At 63.4% G+C, this 15,736-nt stretch overlaps 2 protein-coding genes across 2 annotated transcripts; one reads left to right on the top strand and one right to left on the bottom strand.

Moving 5' to 3' along the window:
- Window positions 1-4,985: 4,985 nt before the first annotated feature.
- LOC142064179 (uncharacterized) lies at window positions 4,986-7,778 on the bottom strand. Its single transcript, XM_075108809.1, has 5 exons — window positions 7,602-7,778; window positions 7,025-7,165; window positions 6,511-6,651; window positions 6,031-6,423; window positions 4,986-5,135 (listed from the first exon to the last, which is right to left on the bottom strand). Exons 1-5 carry the CDS (start codon window positions 7,693-7,695, stop codon window positions 5,119-5,121), a joined length of 786 nt encoding a protein of 261 aa, XP_074964910.1. The 5' UTR covers window positions 7,696-7,778; the 3' UTR covers window positions 4,986-5,118.
- A 3,997-nt stretch (window positions 7,779-11,775) lies between these two features.
- On the top strand, window positions 11,776-15,736 carry LOC142064177 (WAP four-disulfide core domain protein 2-like). The gene is made up of 4 exons (XM_075108806.1): window positions 11,776-13,750; window positions 14,009-14,143; window positions 15,265-15,417; window positions 15,514-15,736. Exons 1-3 carry the CDS (start codon window positions 13,663-13,665, stop codon window positions 15,414-15,416), a joined length of 375 nt encoding a protein of 124 aa, XP_074964907.1. The 5' UTR covers window positions 11,776-13,662; the 3' UTR covers window position 15,417; window positions 15,514-15,736.

The following is a 15,736-nucleotide window of genomic DNA, read 5'->3' as shown; positions in this document are numbered from 1 at the left end:
AGATAAGGTGTGAAATCAGCCCAGCGTGCAGGGTGTTACTTAATAATGAACGTCTTGTGATGGATGGGGGTGGCTGAGCGATATAACCTCCACATTTGGAGCCTTTCAAATCTCTTGCCATCAATCCTGGTTCCTGCCAGGCAGTGGGAGGGGGAGCCGGCAGCCAGCAGTGGGCACACACCCCGCCAAGCAGGCACCACGGCCTGGGCTGAGTGGCCTCCTCCAGCACCACGGGCACCTTCGTGGCTGGTGGCAGCACTGGAGTGGGTCTGGGGCTGGATTCTGCCCAGGCCAGGGTGGCCATAGCTGGTCCCCCTGGCACTTCCAGCAGTGTGGTCCCACGCACCTCCTCTCCTCTCCTCTCCTCTCCTCTCCTCTCCTCTCCTCTCCTCTCCTCTCCTCTCCTCTCCTCTCCTCTCCTCTCCTCTCCTCTCCTCTCCTCTCCTCTCCTCTCCTCTCCTCTCCTCTCCACACCCAAGGGGTATCGCTGGCTGCTCCCATGTGCCAGCAGAAAGCTGCGCTGCCACATGAGCATGGGGTCAGTGAGATGTCGCTGCTTACTCAGCACCATGCTGCACCATGCCCGGAGCAGCTCTTGCCCCACTGGGGCGAGTGGGCTCTGACCCACATGGGCAGCGCAGGGACACAGTGCCAGCACAAAATATTTTTGCTAAAAGTGATGCTGGAAATGGCAAGTACTATGCTTGTCTGTAGCATTTAATCTTTCTTCTGACCTTATAAAAAAATCTATTTGTGTTGAGAGTTTAAATTCACTTCTTAAATCACCCACTACAGACTTCACACCGTATTAATTTCTCCTCAAGCAAATGAGTTTGGTATTTGCTCTTTTCCACTACCACCACTGCCAGTATACAGGGAGGATGCTCAGATCTGCAGCCTGTGCCCTCACCCTTCGCTTGCTTACCCCATGCATGCCCCTGCATTTTCCTACCCCTATGTGTGCCCCCCACATGCAAACACTCACCCTTGCACACGCTCATCCGTGTGCGCGCTCAGCCCCTGCGCACAGCACACACAAGTACCTTTGAAGGGATCCCATGTCCTCCAGCTCGGGGAGATCTGAGCAGGTCGGACGCTGCTGCCACCTCCCAGGAGGAAGAGGAGGAGGACTCAGAGCTGGGGATGAAGGCCAGAGGAGGCTGGCACAGGGCAGGAACACCCAGCCAGGCTCCACAGAGGCAGCAGTAGGCTGGCTCGCCTGGGCACACAGCTTCTGCCCACACCAGCCCCTGGCTGCCCCCAGCATCCCCCAGCAGGTCCCTGCAGCCATGCAGCCCCCTGAGGCGCCCAGCCCTTCCCACCCTGCGGCACTGGGGCTGCGGGCGTGCTGGGGCAACCAGGGCAGGGCAGCGCCAGGGACACACAGCACCGCTGCAGCTGGAGTACACGAGCCTTCAGATGAGCTCGCCAGCATGGTGCCATCGATTTGGAGGTGATTGCTGCCGGGGTGAGGCATGGTCAGCTCACCTCATTATTGTGCAAATTGCTGGGAATGCAAATCTGGGTGTACCTGGGGAAAAATGTATTAACAATATTACTCCTGATTAAGGTCGCAGGGCACTTTCTGCTTGTTCAGTGAAGCACCCTTTCCTCTTTTGAATCTAATGGCTGGGTTATTTTTATATCTGTGTCTGTGGGGTCCTTAGGAGATGTTTTATCAGGCGCTTTCAAAACATGCTTTTGTGGTCTTTTGACAAGATCCTGCCAGCAGCGCTGGCCACCCTGCTCAGGACTCAGGATCATAGACGGCTCTGGAGCCCACCACTGGGGCATCGGTGAGCCCCAGGGTTTACCCTGAAAACGGCCTGGAGGTGCCGTGCTGTGGAAGGAGCCGTGGGGATGACTCTGCCACAGCTGCCACTGGCTCTGTGGGTTCCCCACCTGCTGGGCAGTCCCCTCAGGAGGGTATGGAGCTCGACCCTCCTGCTCCACTGGTGTGGGAGGAAGGGGCCACTGGAGCCGAGCATTCACATCATGCAGCAGCTCCTGGCATGGGCTGAGGCAGCCCTCGTGCAGGCAGGAAATCACCACGGTGGACACCAGCACCCCTCCTGGCATGGGACAGCTTGTGGCTCCTCCAGCCCCAAAACCCAGCCTTTCCCCATCCCAAAGTTTGAAACTCCCAAGATGGGAGCACCACTGGCCGGGCACCACCAGCCCTTGCACGGGCATGGCATGGTATGGCATGGCACGGCACAGCCCTGGGCTGCTGTGGGTGTCGCCTGCCAGGCAGGGACTGGCCATGGGCAGGCGGGGAGAGCTCGTGATCTGCTTAACAGGCGTGAGCAGGGTGCTGATTTATTGCTGAGGAAACACTTAATTTAGGCAATGTATTTAAAGGAACTAATTAGAATTGTATTAATATTTATGGGCCTTATGGAGAAGCTGATAGTCGCTATTTGAGGGTATTAACCGTTATCTTATACGGGGCAGGACCATGGTGTTTGGAGGCAACTTTAATTGTGTTGAAAGCAGTCAGGATCTCACCAGAAGTCGGTGACAGCAGCCCGCCCGATGCTGCACATCCAAACGGTGTTTGCAACGCTAATGAATATCACTGGAATTAATAACCCTGCCGACACGGTCCTCCCCCCTGAGCGCTTGAGCATCCCTCCAAGTACCCCTCTGGTGAGGGTCGGGCACAGCTTCCCACTTGGGGCTGTGCTGCGGGTGATGGGAGAGCCAAGAAAGCTGGAGGCCCCTCTCCCCTGGCTGCCCAAGCAGCAGCACAGTCCCCATGCCAGATGCCATGATCCCAGTCCTGCCGCCACCAGTGCTCCCATCCATCCAATCTGGAGAAGGGGGCCAGGAGGGCCCCAGGGGCAGGCAGCCCCAGCAGCCCCCAGCTCATCCATAACCAGCTCCCTGCCCGCACCCGACCTCTCACTATAGCAAAGTTCACATCAATTTTCCTTCCCCTCATTTGTCTGTAAACCATGAAGAAAAATCACCGCCGTCTGCCCGCATCAGGCCGCCGCAGTGATGTATGGCTGTAATAAAAACCCCATTTTGGGAGGCCGCCTTCCCCATGCCGCCAGCCGGCGCGCCATGCGTGGCCGTGCCGCCGGCCAGGCTGCACCGCTGCATGGGGCTGGGGCTGCCTCCTGCCTTCGGGCAGCCGTCGCCACCCTAGCCCTGGCCCCCCCGTGCCTCCATCTCGGTCTCCCACAGCCGACAGCTGGCGGTTATGGATAGGAGCTATTAGAGCTGTTATGGAGCAGCAGCCTCTGCGGTGGAGTTCAGGCAGCCAGTGCCGTTAACCCCCAAGAGCCAGATCATGGGGGATGGCCCGACAGGGGGCTGAGCAGGGGGCTGGAGCGGGCAGCACCCTGCCTGGGCTGGGCATCCTCCTTGCCCTGAGCCAGGGGACAGCCCTGGGGCCACACACTGCAGCCCTGCATGGGCTCCCTGTGCAGCGGTCACAGTCCCCACTGGCTCCAGGGTTGGGTGCTGGGAATGGGGTGCTGCCCCCCCATGCCTGCCCCACGTGAGGACTCTCAGCAGCCACAGCACCAGCTTGGGGCAGAGCAGGAGCAGGTGGGGAGGGAGCTGAATAATAAATTGCAGGAGGTTTTCGTCCTTTCTGTTTCAAGTTCCTTGCTGTCTCTGCCTGCAGATCTCGCCAGCGGCCATGGACAGCAGCACATGGGGAGGGAGTGTGCACAGCACAGTCTGGCTGCCACAGGTTTGACACAAAAAAAACCACTCCCACCAAGCAAATGCCACTCCTGAGGCACTCCTGCCCCCCAGCCCCCAGCTCCCCAGACCTGTCCCCAGAGGGTGGGGGCACTGAGGTGTTGCCAGAGTGGGTGAGCATCACCCACCAGTTCGACACCAGCTCCCCAGCACTGCCCAGAGTGAGGCCACTCTGTGATTCATTGCCCCTGTGCCTGGTGGCCGCTGCACCCAAAGCAGAGGAGGGAGGCAGTGCCAAGCTTAGACCCAGTGCTCCCCCCCTGCTCCATCCACCCCCCGAGCCCAGCTGAGGGTCCCCACGGTGGCAAGCAGAGGACGGGGTGTCACTGCTGTGGGATGGCCATGGAGATGCCACTGTCCCGGAGCACACCAGGGTACTCTGTGCCCTTGTTCAGCCTTCCTGAGAACATCCCCAGCATCTGCAGGCAGTGCACCCATCTACAGCCCGCTCCCCTCGCTGGGTTCTCATTAACTGGCAAATTAATAAGAAGGTATCAGCACTGACAGGAGGTGCTTCTGGGGAAGACCGACAGGTCCCTGGCTTGCAGGTGGTGGTGCCTGATGGGCACAGTGCCACCCCTGTGGCAGCTGCTCCTGCACCTGCCCCAGCTGTACCTTGTGCCCACTGCCCATGCCAAGACCAGGACAAGCTCAGGGTGGCAGTGGGAATGCAGCAGCTCCCAGGATGGGCATCAGGCTCAGGACAGCACTGAGCAGGGAAGGACATGAGCCCACAGCCCATCCAGAGCCCAGGTGGTGGCAGGATCGGAGTCTGGCAGGGGGGACAGGCACCCATGCCCCATCTCACCCCCAGCACGCAGCGTGACCTGCATCCCCCAGCAGTGCTCTCCTCGGGGACTGAGCTGGGGGCAAGTAGCTGCGGGTGTTCAGCCAGGGCAGCACTGGGGGCCATCCCTACAGGGCCCCCATGGACCAGGGAAGGGGCTGTGTCCAGGAGGGACATTTCACACCAGGGCCAGTGCTGCCCAGCTCTGTGCAGCCATGCGAGGTGCCAGGGCCTCCGCACCAGCTGCCTGCGGGGGTCCAGGCTGAAAGCCAGGAGCAGGGGCTGGCTGGGGCCACCTGCCACCACAAGTAAGCCTGTGCACCACGTGCCAGGTACAGTATCCCCAGGCTTAGTCAGGGTCTGGGCTCGCAGCTCCTACACATATGCATGAGGCTGGGAAGGTAAGTGGGAGGTGCTGGGCAGCACGTGGAGCTGCCTGCACCATGGAGGCGTGGGTCAGGCAAGATGGTGGAGAGTGGGCTGCTGCAAGCCAGTCATCCTGGCGCTTTATTGCATGGGACAGAGGGCAGTGGTCAGCACCGCTGTAGACCCTGACCCCTGGGTTGCCGGCTCCGTGGAGGGCCCCTAGCCCAGCTGCTGCCTCCTCCTCAGGGTCACTCCTTGGCTCTCCCTGGGGGACAAAAGGGGATGGTGAGGAGGGGGGTGCAGGCAGGTCTGGGGACTGGGGGGAGGCAGCAGGATGCTGGCAGTGTGGAGCAGAGCTGGCCCCAGACCAGCTGCTGCACTCACCCCCAGTGCATGCAGCCCCCCAGCATTTGCCCCCCAGTCCTGGGCACAGGCTACCCCCCCGGCCCACACCCCCAGGGATGTGCACAGCCAGGAGCAGCTCTTGTGGTTCCATTGTTGCATGGAGATACAACCGCTGTGCCAGGGAAGCTGAGCAACCGCAGCGGCTGCTCAACCACCAACAGCCCCAACCGCCCACAGCTCCACTTGGAAACGAGTGTCACAACCAGGCAATTGCCTACATGGTGCCGGGGCCCCTGCTCCCGCCCGCCGGGGCCACCACAGCTTCTCCAGCCACCTGCTCTCCCAAATGCACATCCTGTGCCAGGCACATTCAGCAGAGACATGGGAAGGCAAATTGCAAGAGCAGGTATTTTCCCCCTGCCTGTGGAGGCTGAGCGCCTTGGTGGTCAGGTTTCCTACTTTGGTAATCAGGCTGCAAAATTATCATTACTAACACTGTTGCTTGGTTGTGACCAAAGATGATGCCAGCTCCCAGGACAGAGCTGCGAGCTGGTCAAAATCACCCACCGTGAACACCCGGAGGCCCCCACACCATGTGCCAGAGCGATGTGGGATGCTGCTGCTCTCCCTGCCACAGGGAGGCCGCCCTCACTCTGCGGGGACGTACAGCAGACCCTTCACGTCCGGCTGCCTGGCTGCAGGCAGCACAGCTCTGTGCTCCAACCCCCTGCCCAGCCCCTACACCTGCCCAGGCAGGGGCAGCCCAGTCTGTCCCAGTCCAGCCCAGTCTGTCCCAGTGCAGCCCCTCCTCTTACCCTGTTGCTCGCAGACTTGCTGGCACTCCTCCAGCGTCCCAAAGTTGTTGGCGTTCCCCCCGCAGCCGCTGTAGATGAACGGCTGGCAGGTGCCCAGGGCAGATGCATAGGCATAGTGACGGAAGCGTCCCCTGCACGGGCCATGGACAGGCGGGAGGTGACAGATGTCAGCCGAGGACACGAGGCTGCTGAAGGTAGCAGAACTCAGCTGGTGGCCCCAGCCAGTGGGCTGGAAAGGGGCTGCAGTATTTTTGACCGGAGGCAGGCAGTCGCGGCCACAGCCCGCGAAGCAGCATTTCTTGTTGCGAGGGCAGTCGGTGTCATCGCTGCAGGAGTTGTTGCAGGGGGCGAAGGTCTGCAGCACCTTTCTCTTGGGGCAGATGCCTGGTTTGGCTGTGGGTTAGAGAGGAGGCCAGCTCACACTCGGAGTCTGTCCTGGCTGCGGCCCCTCTCCCATTGAGCTCCCCTGGCCACCCTTACCTGGCACTGGTTTCACGCAGTGGACAAAACAGCCCATGCTGCAGCACTTCTCATTGCCTGGACAGTTGCTGTCGCTGCTACACTTCACCAGGCAGATGCTCATCATGTCAGGGTCCAGCCGTGGGCAGAAGCCACTCTTGGCTGGAGGGGTGCATCAGGGTCAGACCCCCACCAGCCGCCACCCGCTCCCACTGCCCAGCCCACCCCCAGGGTGCCCACCCCCAGGTACTGTGGGCAGGGAGCAACGGGCACCCCTGTCCCCCTACACCAGAGGGACTGGGTGCAGGGGCCACCCATGCCAGCCCTTGTGGGTGATGCACCCCACAGGCAGCAGCTGTGCTTGGAAGACCCTGGACCTGGCGCATCCCTCCGCGTGCCAGGACGGGGCACAGGGGCTGGCAGAGATTCAGGACCCACTGTGGCTGCAGTCACACACACACCCCCCTCCCACCACCACCTTGGAAGGCAGAGCACAGGCTTGTTCAGGGCTGCTGGAGGGAAGGGACCTCCTCACCTCCGATGGGGAGCAGGCACTCCCGTCCACAGCCGGTGCTGCAGCAGCGCTCACTGCCCGGGCAATCCCTGTCCGAGGAGCAGAAGTTGTCGTAGGGCATCGAGGGGATCCTGCTGGGCGGGGGGCACTCGCCAAGCTTCCCTGGGAGGGCAAGCAGGGGGTTACGGTGGGCGGACGGGGCCCCCCAGCCTGGGGCGGGAGGGCCCCCCCCTTGGCGGGAGTGCCACGACCAGGACCTGCTCTGCCCTGGCAGCGGTGCACGTCGCGGTGCCGAGCACGGGTGGAACCGCGGCTTCCAGAGCCCGGGGGGGCCGCCCGGCGCCTGGGGAGCTGCCGGCGGTGAGAAGGGCCGGGGGGGCACCTCCCCGGGCCTCTGTGCTACTCCCGGCGAGGGGTCCAGCCCTGCCGCTCGGATGAGGGCTCTGCAGCAGCGGGGACCGCGGGGCCGGGCAGGGTGTCCCGGCGGGATGTCCCAGCTCGGAGCCCGCGGCTCTCCCAGCGCACCCCTACCAAGGGGGCGAGGGGACACCGGGGTCACCGGGGCGGCGGCGGGGAGCACTCCCGGGCCGTGGCTCACCTTGCAGGCGGCGACCCGAGGCCGGCCGGCAGTGGCCAAGGGGGCCCGAAGGGGCCGCCAGCAGCAGCAGCAGCAGCAACCACCCCGATTTCATGGCGCTGCCCCCGCACCGCCCGCGGCCGCTTAAGTACAGCCTGGGAGTCCCGCGCCCGGCCCGGGATGGCGCAGCGCCCCGCACCGGTCTCCGCCTTCGGGGACGGGGACGGCGCTCCCGGATCCCTGGGGCAGCCGGACCCCGCTCCCCGGTCCGGCCCGCTCCGACGGAGCAACAGCCTCCTCTGCCGGCCGCCGCCCGGGATGCTGCGCGGGGATCGGGCCCGCAGCCCACGGAGCCCGCGGAGCAGCGAGGCACAGCGGGTGGGGTCACAGGAGGGGCTGCGCAGCCCCAGCCCCCGCACCGGCGTGGCACAGCAGGCAGGGGGCTGCAGGCAGCGAGGGGGCAGCAGCCAGGAAGAGGGCAGCAGGTAGGGAGGGGGCTGCACAGGCCACGGGGACCGTTCCGCACAGCCGGGCACAGTGGTAGGAGGACACACGAGGCTTCACACTGCCATGTGCTGGCAGGGCTCGAACACGCTGCCATTAACGGCACACAGCTACATGCCATAACATGCGATGGGCATGCGGCAGCCAGGGGAGGAAGGGTGTGAGGCTGAAGCCTGGCAGAACGCAGAGCTGCCAGTGCCAGCTGAAGGACCAGGCAGTGCTCAGGTGAGGCTGGCGACTCCCTGCACCACCACCACAGCACATGCCACACACATAAACTGGGGACAGGACTGCTTTCACAGCCCCTGGTTTTCTTGCTAAAGGTTCCCCCTGTTTCAGACCCAGAGTGTCTGTAGCAACAAGTGCATTTGGCCACTTAGGGCCAGGATGACGCAAACAGGAATTTCCAAGTGGGGAAATACGATTGTTGAGCTGTAAAACCCTGTGCGAGACCACAGAGGTCACGTCTGCCTCAGCAGAAAGACACCTACTTCCAGCCAGGCTGGCCTTGCGACAAACCCCCGGGCAGGGAGCGTCCTCCCCTGCACACTTGGACGCCGGCCGAGGCCTTTCTCCCCATCTCCAGCTCCAGCAGAAGACCAGTCCCTTCCACCAGCCCCTCGAAAACCCAGGTCCTGCCCCTCTCTGCCCACCATGGCCACAGGCTGCCCCCCACGCCTTGCTGCAGCCCTGCCAGCCCCCACCTGTGCCCAGCAAGCCAGGCTGCCACTGCTCTGCCTTTTGCCATTCAGTGGGGCACGGCGAGCTGTGCTGGCATGAGACCTCTGTCAGGGACATGTGCAGCCCAGCTGTGCCCCTGCATCGCATGTGATGGTGAGCAGGGAGCAAAGGTCCCCCTCTGTGGAGTCTCAGGGTGTGGCAGCAGCAGCACCACGGGGTCCCTGCAGGCATGGAGCACACCTCACCCTCGTCACGATCACGCTTTGCATGCTTGGCTGCGCTGGGCTGTCTGTGACCTCCCCGCACTGTTAACCTTGGGATTCCCCACCCCATCCAGGGTTGCCTCACTCCAGTCCCAGTGTGCATCAAGGTGAAAGGCGGCCCCCATGCTGACCCTGCCAGAGCACCTGTCTGCCAGGATGCACCTGCAGCCAGTCGACGTGACAGCATCCAGCCGCCCGCCTGTCCCTGCAGTGGAATGATGCTTGGTGCATGGCACAAGATAGTGGGCGTGCCCAGCCTGGCACATCGCACAGGCTTCCCGTGCTCCGCTCCCCCAGAGGCCACACTCGCCTGTTGGGACCCAGCCAGTTGTCACCCACAGCTCTGTAGGCAGATGCACTGGGACGTGGGACAAGGCCAGGGCCAGGGCAGGCAGGCACTGGATCTCTGGGGTGGGCACAGCTAGGGACAGACCCCCAGCTCTTCATCGCAAAAAGCCCCTGTGCTGTGCCATGCCGCCAGGATCACCACCCCCCCAGGGGAGCGTCCTCCTGCTCAGTCCCTGCTGGGTCCCTGTCCCATAAACTCATATAATCACTTTTCACACCCGGGCAGCTCTTGTCCCACAGCTCAGTGAAGAGAACGCCTGCCATCTGCCTCTTGCCTGTGATTCTCCCCCAGCGCCCCCAGGTCCTGTAGCCGTGGGAAGAAAGTCCCATCCACACTCTCTGGGCTGCTCTGGATGTACCAGCCTCCCTCCTGTCCCCTCTGTCTCCTCTTTTCCAAGCTGGAGAGCTCCAGCCCCTTCCTCTGGGCTCCCCATGGCCATGTCTCCCTTCCCCCTAGGGAGTGTGCTGTTGGGTGCCAATGTCCCCACCCTGGCTGCAGCCTGACTGCTGGGGCTGGGACGGAGCCGTGGTAAATGATTTCTCAGGCAATAACACGTTGTGGGGCTGTTGCTGCCTCGGGCACAACTGTGAAACACAGCGAGAGTTTCAGTACCCGAAGGTTATGTGCACGGTGGCCCCTCCCTGGTCCCACGCAGATATAAACACCCGCCGACCCACACTGGCCATCTGGCACCCACAGGGAGCACCATGAAGGCTGCTGGCATTTTGCTCGTGGGCATCCTCGCCCTGAGTGCCCAGCTGCAGCCAGCCACCGCGGCTGCTGGGGGCATAGGTGAGTGCACAGAGCGGCTGCATCGCGCCAGCTTTCAGGGCGCTGCGGGGCTGGTTCTGGCCAGGGGTCCCGAATGGGATGAGCAGGTAAGACCGATCACACCGGTACAGAGCTAGGCACTTCCCCAGCTCTAGGGCAACCCATGTACCACTGCCAAGCCACGAGGTTCCAGCTCTGCAGCATGAGAGGAGCCGCTGAAGTCTGCGCCATGCAGGCAGCACGGGCAGGCAACGGGGGCTTGGCAGCAGGAGCAGGACACAGCAGTGCGACAGGAACCCTCCTGTCCACAGGGTGCACTGGCCTTTGGCTGCCAGCTGATTGCATGACTGGGCCCCAAAGGGGTCAGATAATTCCCTGTGCATCAGCCCATGCACAAAGCATGGGGACACTGAGCTGCTGACTGCCGGGGTTCGATGTCTCCCAGAGGAAGGGGCATTCCTCTCTATTGCGTTTTCTCCAATCCGTGCCAACAGTGGGAGGCCAGCTATCTGCCTCGGGGCACCTTGCCTGGCCCAGCAACTCTCCCCTTTTAATCATTGACTGCCCTCCCTCGGTGGGCAGGGATACGTGACTCCAGCACGTTCCCTGCTGCCATGAAGGACCTGTGGTCTCCCGCGGAGCTTGGGTGCAGTCACCGTGACTGGGCTCAGTGGTGGTGGGCACTGCCACCCAGGGATGTTGCAAAGAGCCTTTGGGGTTCAGCTCAGGGCAGCTGATCCTGCGTCCTCAGCCAGGATCCTCCCCCAGGACATGTCTTGGCATGCGGCCGCGCCGGCAGACCCCTGTGCTCCCCACAGCCATTCTCAGTCTCTGTCGAGGAAACACCTGGCAGAACCAGGCCAGGGACAGCAGCATCCTGAATGCCGCACACTGGGGACAGGAGCCAAAGTATTTCTGTCTCCCGGAAAACGATGCTGACTGCATGGGCTAGAGCCCAGCATGGCTGTTGGCCCTGCTGCCAGCACGTTCAGTCCCTCTCCAGCTGCTCTGTCTGGCTGGGGGCAGCTCCAGCTGGATCAGCCACTTGGCAGCCAGACGGGCACACCAGAGCCAAGGCACAACCTTGGGCAAACCCACCAACACCCATGCTGCTCCCTGCAGCTCTTGCCTTCCTCTGCAATTTTCTCCTTGTCTCCTGCCATGGTCCCATTTCTGCACTCTCATCTGCTCCCATCCAGCTGCTCTGGTGCAGCCCAGCTACTGTCATCCATGCTTGCAGCCTCCCAGCTCCCGCTGCTCACTGCCAGCACCAAGGACATCCCACACACTGGGGCAGAGCAGTTACAAGGTCAGACCAGAGCAATAACTCTCAAAGGCAAGCGCCACTGGCAGCACCAGCACAGAAGCAGCAGCTCACTCACTGGGACAGCCCCTGCCCTGGCAGTGGGACAGCACCACTGGGTGGGCAGCACTGGACCGGCAGCCGCACTGCTGCTCCAGGAAAGCTGCCACAGGGACACTGCGTTGTCCCTGCGCAGCACAGGCAGGGACAGTGCAGGTCCCTCGCCTCCATCATGGAGGGCAGCACTCACGCTGCCCAGCCGACACTCACACCTGCAGCGGCCACATTACCACCCCCATCATGGCCCCGGCCCTGGTACGGGGGTCACCAGGCTGCAGCTGAGCTGCTGCCCAGCAGCTCCCTGGCACCCAGCTGCTGAGCATCCTGGCCCAGACGGCACAGGGACAAGGACTGAGCTGCCACTCTCCTCGCCACCCCAGGCCTATGCCCTGTCCCCGCGCACCAGCTCCTGCTGCCAACGGCAGTGAAGCACAGAGCAGCAGCTGGGCAGGCAGCGGGGCTGTCCGTGCCGGCTCCTGTTACTGCATAAACACCTGTGGCGGGGAGGGGACCACAGGCAAAGGCAAACAGTTACTGATTTACTGCCACTCAGTGCCGCATTGTTGACTGTTGGGGTTAAATTACCTGGAGACCCACCCCGGCAGAGCGGACACTGGCTCGTGACTTGGGGCAGGGACCATATCCCCCACCCCACACACTCCTGGCCCACACAGGGCTGTGAGATGCTCCAGCCCAGAGCTGGGGCTGCCCCTGGAGCCTCTGCCAGTGACAAGGGCACATCATCACCAAAGATGAGGCAGATCTCACTCTCCTCCCCACACAGGAGAGACTCAGCCTGCAACTGTGGCCAGGATGCGGCCCAGGGAGCCATGATACTCTGGGATTGCCTCCCTGCAGAGGGGTCCAACCTGTGCCCCCCAACCAGGCAGCACCGGCACCATGCACAGGGACCCACGTCACGATGGTAGCCGAATGACCCAATGTGTTGAGCTGAAACTGGGAGCTGTGAGCAAAGGGGATGGGGTCCTTGGGGCCCCTTGGCACAGTGCTGGGCTGCTCCCCTTCTGTCAGCAGCCCCAGAATTGCAGCCACTGCCAGCAGCGCCTGCGGAGGAGACAGGAACTGACAGAGCAGCAAACACCGACAGGAGCAGGGCAGCCAAGCCAGGTGATCTAGGCCACTTGGCTTGCTGGGACTAGCCAAACAAACCCCAGCTCGGTGCTGTCAGGCGCCGTGAAGCATCCTGTCCCACTGGAGGGAGGTGCCACAGGAGGGGTATCCCAGGCAGCCACCAGGCCAACGGGTTCTGGGGTCATACAGTCTCCAGCACCTCCACATCCCAGAGCACCAGGCGTGCAGTCAGAGCATGCTGGCGGCTTGCTCCCTACCACTCACCCAACCGGCGCTGCCGGCCGGTCCAGGCCACATCCCCAGATATGTTGGAGACTGTGAGGACAGCAGGGGCCATGGGAGAAGACTGCAGCCAGGCAGAAGGAGCTCCTGAGGCTGCAGGGGAGGTGTGGGGAAACCCCAGGGCGGGTGCCTGCCTGGAAGCACAGGCAGCCTGAAGGGCTCTTCAGTCAAGGAGAGAAAGCTGGAGGAGAACAAGTGGCTGGAGCAGGAGCCGGGCGAGCAATAAGCACAGCTAAGCTGCAGCCCCCAGGCGCACTGTCCTGGCCTCTGGGCATCAGTGGACCAGGCTGGGGGCTCCACTCGAGCTCGCGGCCATGGCCAGGGCAGTGGTAGGGATGGATCGTGCCCTGTCCCTGGCATACCCCTGCTTGCCACTCTCCCCACTATTGGTACCAGCCGCATCCCCATGGCCTCCAGCAGCCGAGCCCTGTGGGGGACCATGACAGCCGTGCACCCCAACTGCCTCAGGGGCTGGGGGATGACGTGCAGCACACAGGACACATGGGGGCCGTGGCCGGCGGCGCTTGGCTGTTGTTCCTGCCAGGCAAGTTTTCAGTGTGGCCGCCCGGTCTCCTCGAGGCTCCCCCTTCCTGGTTGGCAGTCAGCAGCAGCAGATACCTGATACTCGGGTTGTGCAAGCACGAAGGGGGAGCCTGGCCCTGCCCGGCCCTTGGGAGCCACCCGGAAGGCCAAGCCCTCCCGCCCGCCGGCCCCACCTGGAGAGGAGCTTAAAGGCTGGCCGGGCGGCCCCGCAGGCGCAGCACCGGCTCCCGCACCATGCCCAAGGCCCGCAGCGTGCTCGTCCTGGCGGGGCTCCTGGCTCTCTGGGCAGAGCTGCCTCCAGCATCCGCCCAGAATGTCACCAGTGAGTATGAGCGCACGGCTCGGCACAGCTCGGCACGCCCCAGGCGAGCCACCAGCATCACTCCCAGCCCTGGGGCCTGCTGGGGTGGGGGCCGGGGCCAAGAGCCAGATGGCACCTGGCACGGTTGGGCTCAGCAGCATCCCTGGACCCAGCCCTGGGGCTGGTGGCAGCATCTCCTGCCTCAGGACGGCAACCCTCGCCCTGCTGTGGGGCCAGCAGCCCCGGCGCCCACCCACGCCCTCCGCCTTTGCCTTGCAGCGAAAGCCGGTGTGTGCCCGGACCCGGCGACGGAAGCAGTGAACTGCACAGTGGGGTGCCAGTCCGATGGCGACTGCGAGAGCACCCTCAAGTGCTGCCCGGCGGCCTGCGGCAAGGCCTGCCAGAAGCCCGACGGTAACGCTCCCTCCTGCTCCCAGCCCCGCTGCCCAGAGCCGATAGTCCATCCCAGCCAGCAGCACTGGTGCTCCAGGGCGCGGTAGCAGCGGTGGGCTCGGGTGCTCCTTGCATGTCTGGCTGCAGCACGGTTATTGGGGTCTGCGCGGGGAGCCTGGTGGGATCAGGGTGTGCTGCTGTGGGGCAACCTCCTGGCACTGTCCACCCTCCACCTGGGCTTGCCAGGGCCATGCTCACCCCTTCTTCCTCCCAGCAACACAGGAGGAGACACCTCTGAATGGCGCTGGGGCCAGAGCAGAGGGCAGGGGCCTGCACTGCTCCCCCTCACAGCCCTTGCTGCCTGCTCAGCCCTGCCATGGGTAGCTGCCAGCCCAGGACATGGGCACTGTCCTGCCTCCCAACCCCCCACCTGGGAAGAGTCTCCCAACGGCATCATCCCCAGCTTGGACACGGCGCCGCAGCTATCTGGCGGAGTATGCTCACCACACCTGTCCTGCTGGAAAGCAGCCCTGGTAGACAGGCACAGGATTTGGGATCTCCAGCTGCAAACACGTGGATGTGAAACAGAGGCTCTGGTGCCTCCATTGTCACCTGCAAGGACAGAGCTCGCCTGGCTGTGCTGCAGTGGAGGACGGCATGGTGCAGAGCCAGGACGCCAGTGCTGGCGGCAGGCAGAGGGATGGCAGGGCAGGGTCCCCACACAGCTGAGGCAAAGGCTGTCTGGGAGACATGTGCCCCCCATTGAGTCCTGAGTTGAGCCCACGTGCCACAAGCCCTCAGCCAGGGCTGTCCACAGTGGCTGTGGGGGAAAGCAGGGCCGAGGCTGCCATCAGGGCTGCTTCCTGTGCGAGCCACAAACCCCTGAGCGGGAGGCTGAACACAGGGACCATGGGGGACCACCACACCACATGGCCTCCCCAAAATGTCCCCATCAGGTCAGGCTGGTGGGAGCGCCAATGGGCAGAGCCGTGGGGTGCGGGAGCTGCCAGCTGGCCCAGGGGTCCTTCCTCCATGGCAGCCAGGGTCCAGAGCCATGCCCACAGCTCCAGGACCTGCAGGACTGGTCCTGCCCCTTGTGCCAGGGCCGACAGGTCTCAGGTCATGTCCCTTTGCCTTTGCAGAGAAGCCCGGCACCTGCCCGCCCGTCAGTCCGGGGATCCCCATGCTGGGCATCTGCACTAACCAGTGCAAGACGGACTCCAACTGCTCTGGGAGCCAGAAGTGCTGCAGGAATGGCTGTGGCAAGGTCTCCTGCGTGACACCCCTCCACTGAGGTCAGTTGGGTGCCCACTGATCCCGGGGATCCTACAGCACCCTTGATACAGCACCCATGCACCTGTCCCACTCATGGCCCTCTGCTCCCTTTGCAGGCACAGCCGCCTCCTGCCAGCCCAGCCCAGCCACAGGGAAGCTGCTGCCCGACGTGAGTCCTGCACGCCCAGGCCCCAGCCCTGCACCATCCCCCCCACCCCCACCGGCCCAGCCGCACTCCCAGCTCGGAGCCTTCAGCCTCAACTTCCTCTCTGGGGTTCCCTGCTTGGGGTGTGCTGTAGCCCCCTGCACTTTCACCAATAAAGCAGTCTCTCCCTGCCA

Source organism: Phalacrocorax aristotelis, chromosome 13 (genome assembly GCF_949628215.1).
Source record: "Phalacrocorax aristotelis chromosome 13, bGulAri2.1, whole genome shotgun sequence".
NCBI classification, from domain to species: domain Eukaryota; kingdom Metazoa; phylum Chordata; class Aves; order Suliformes; family Phalacrocoracidae; genus Phalacrocorax; species Phalacrocorax aristotelis.
Note: the sequence above shows the minus strand (reverse complement) of the source record. Positions and strands in the feature narration are given on the sequence as shown.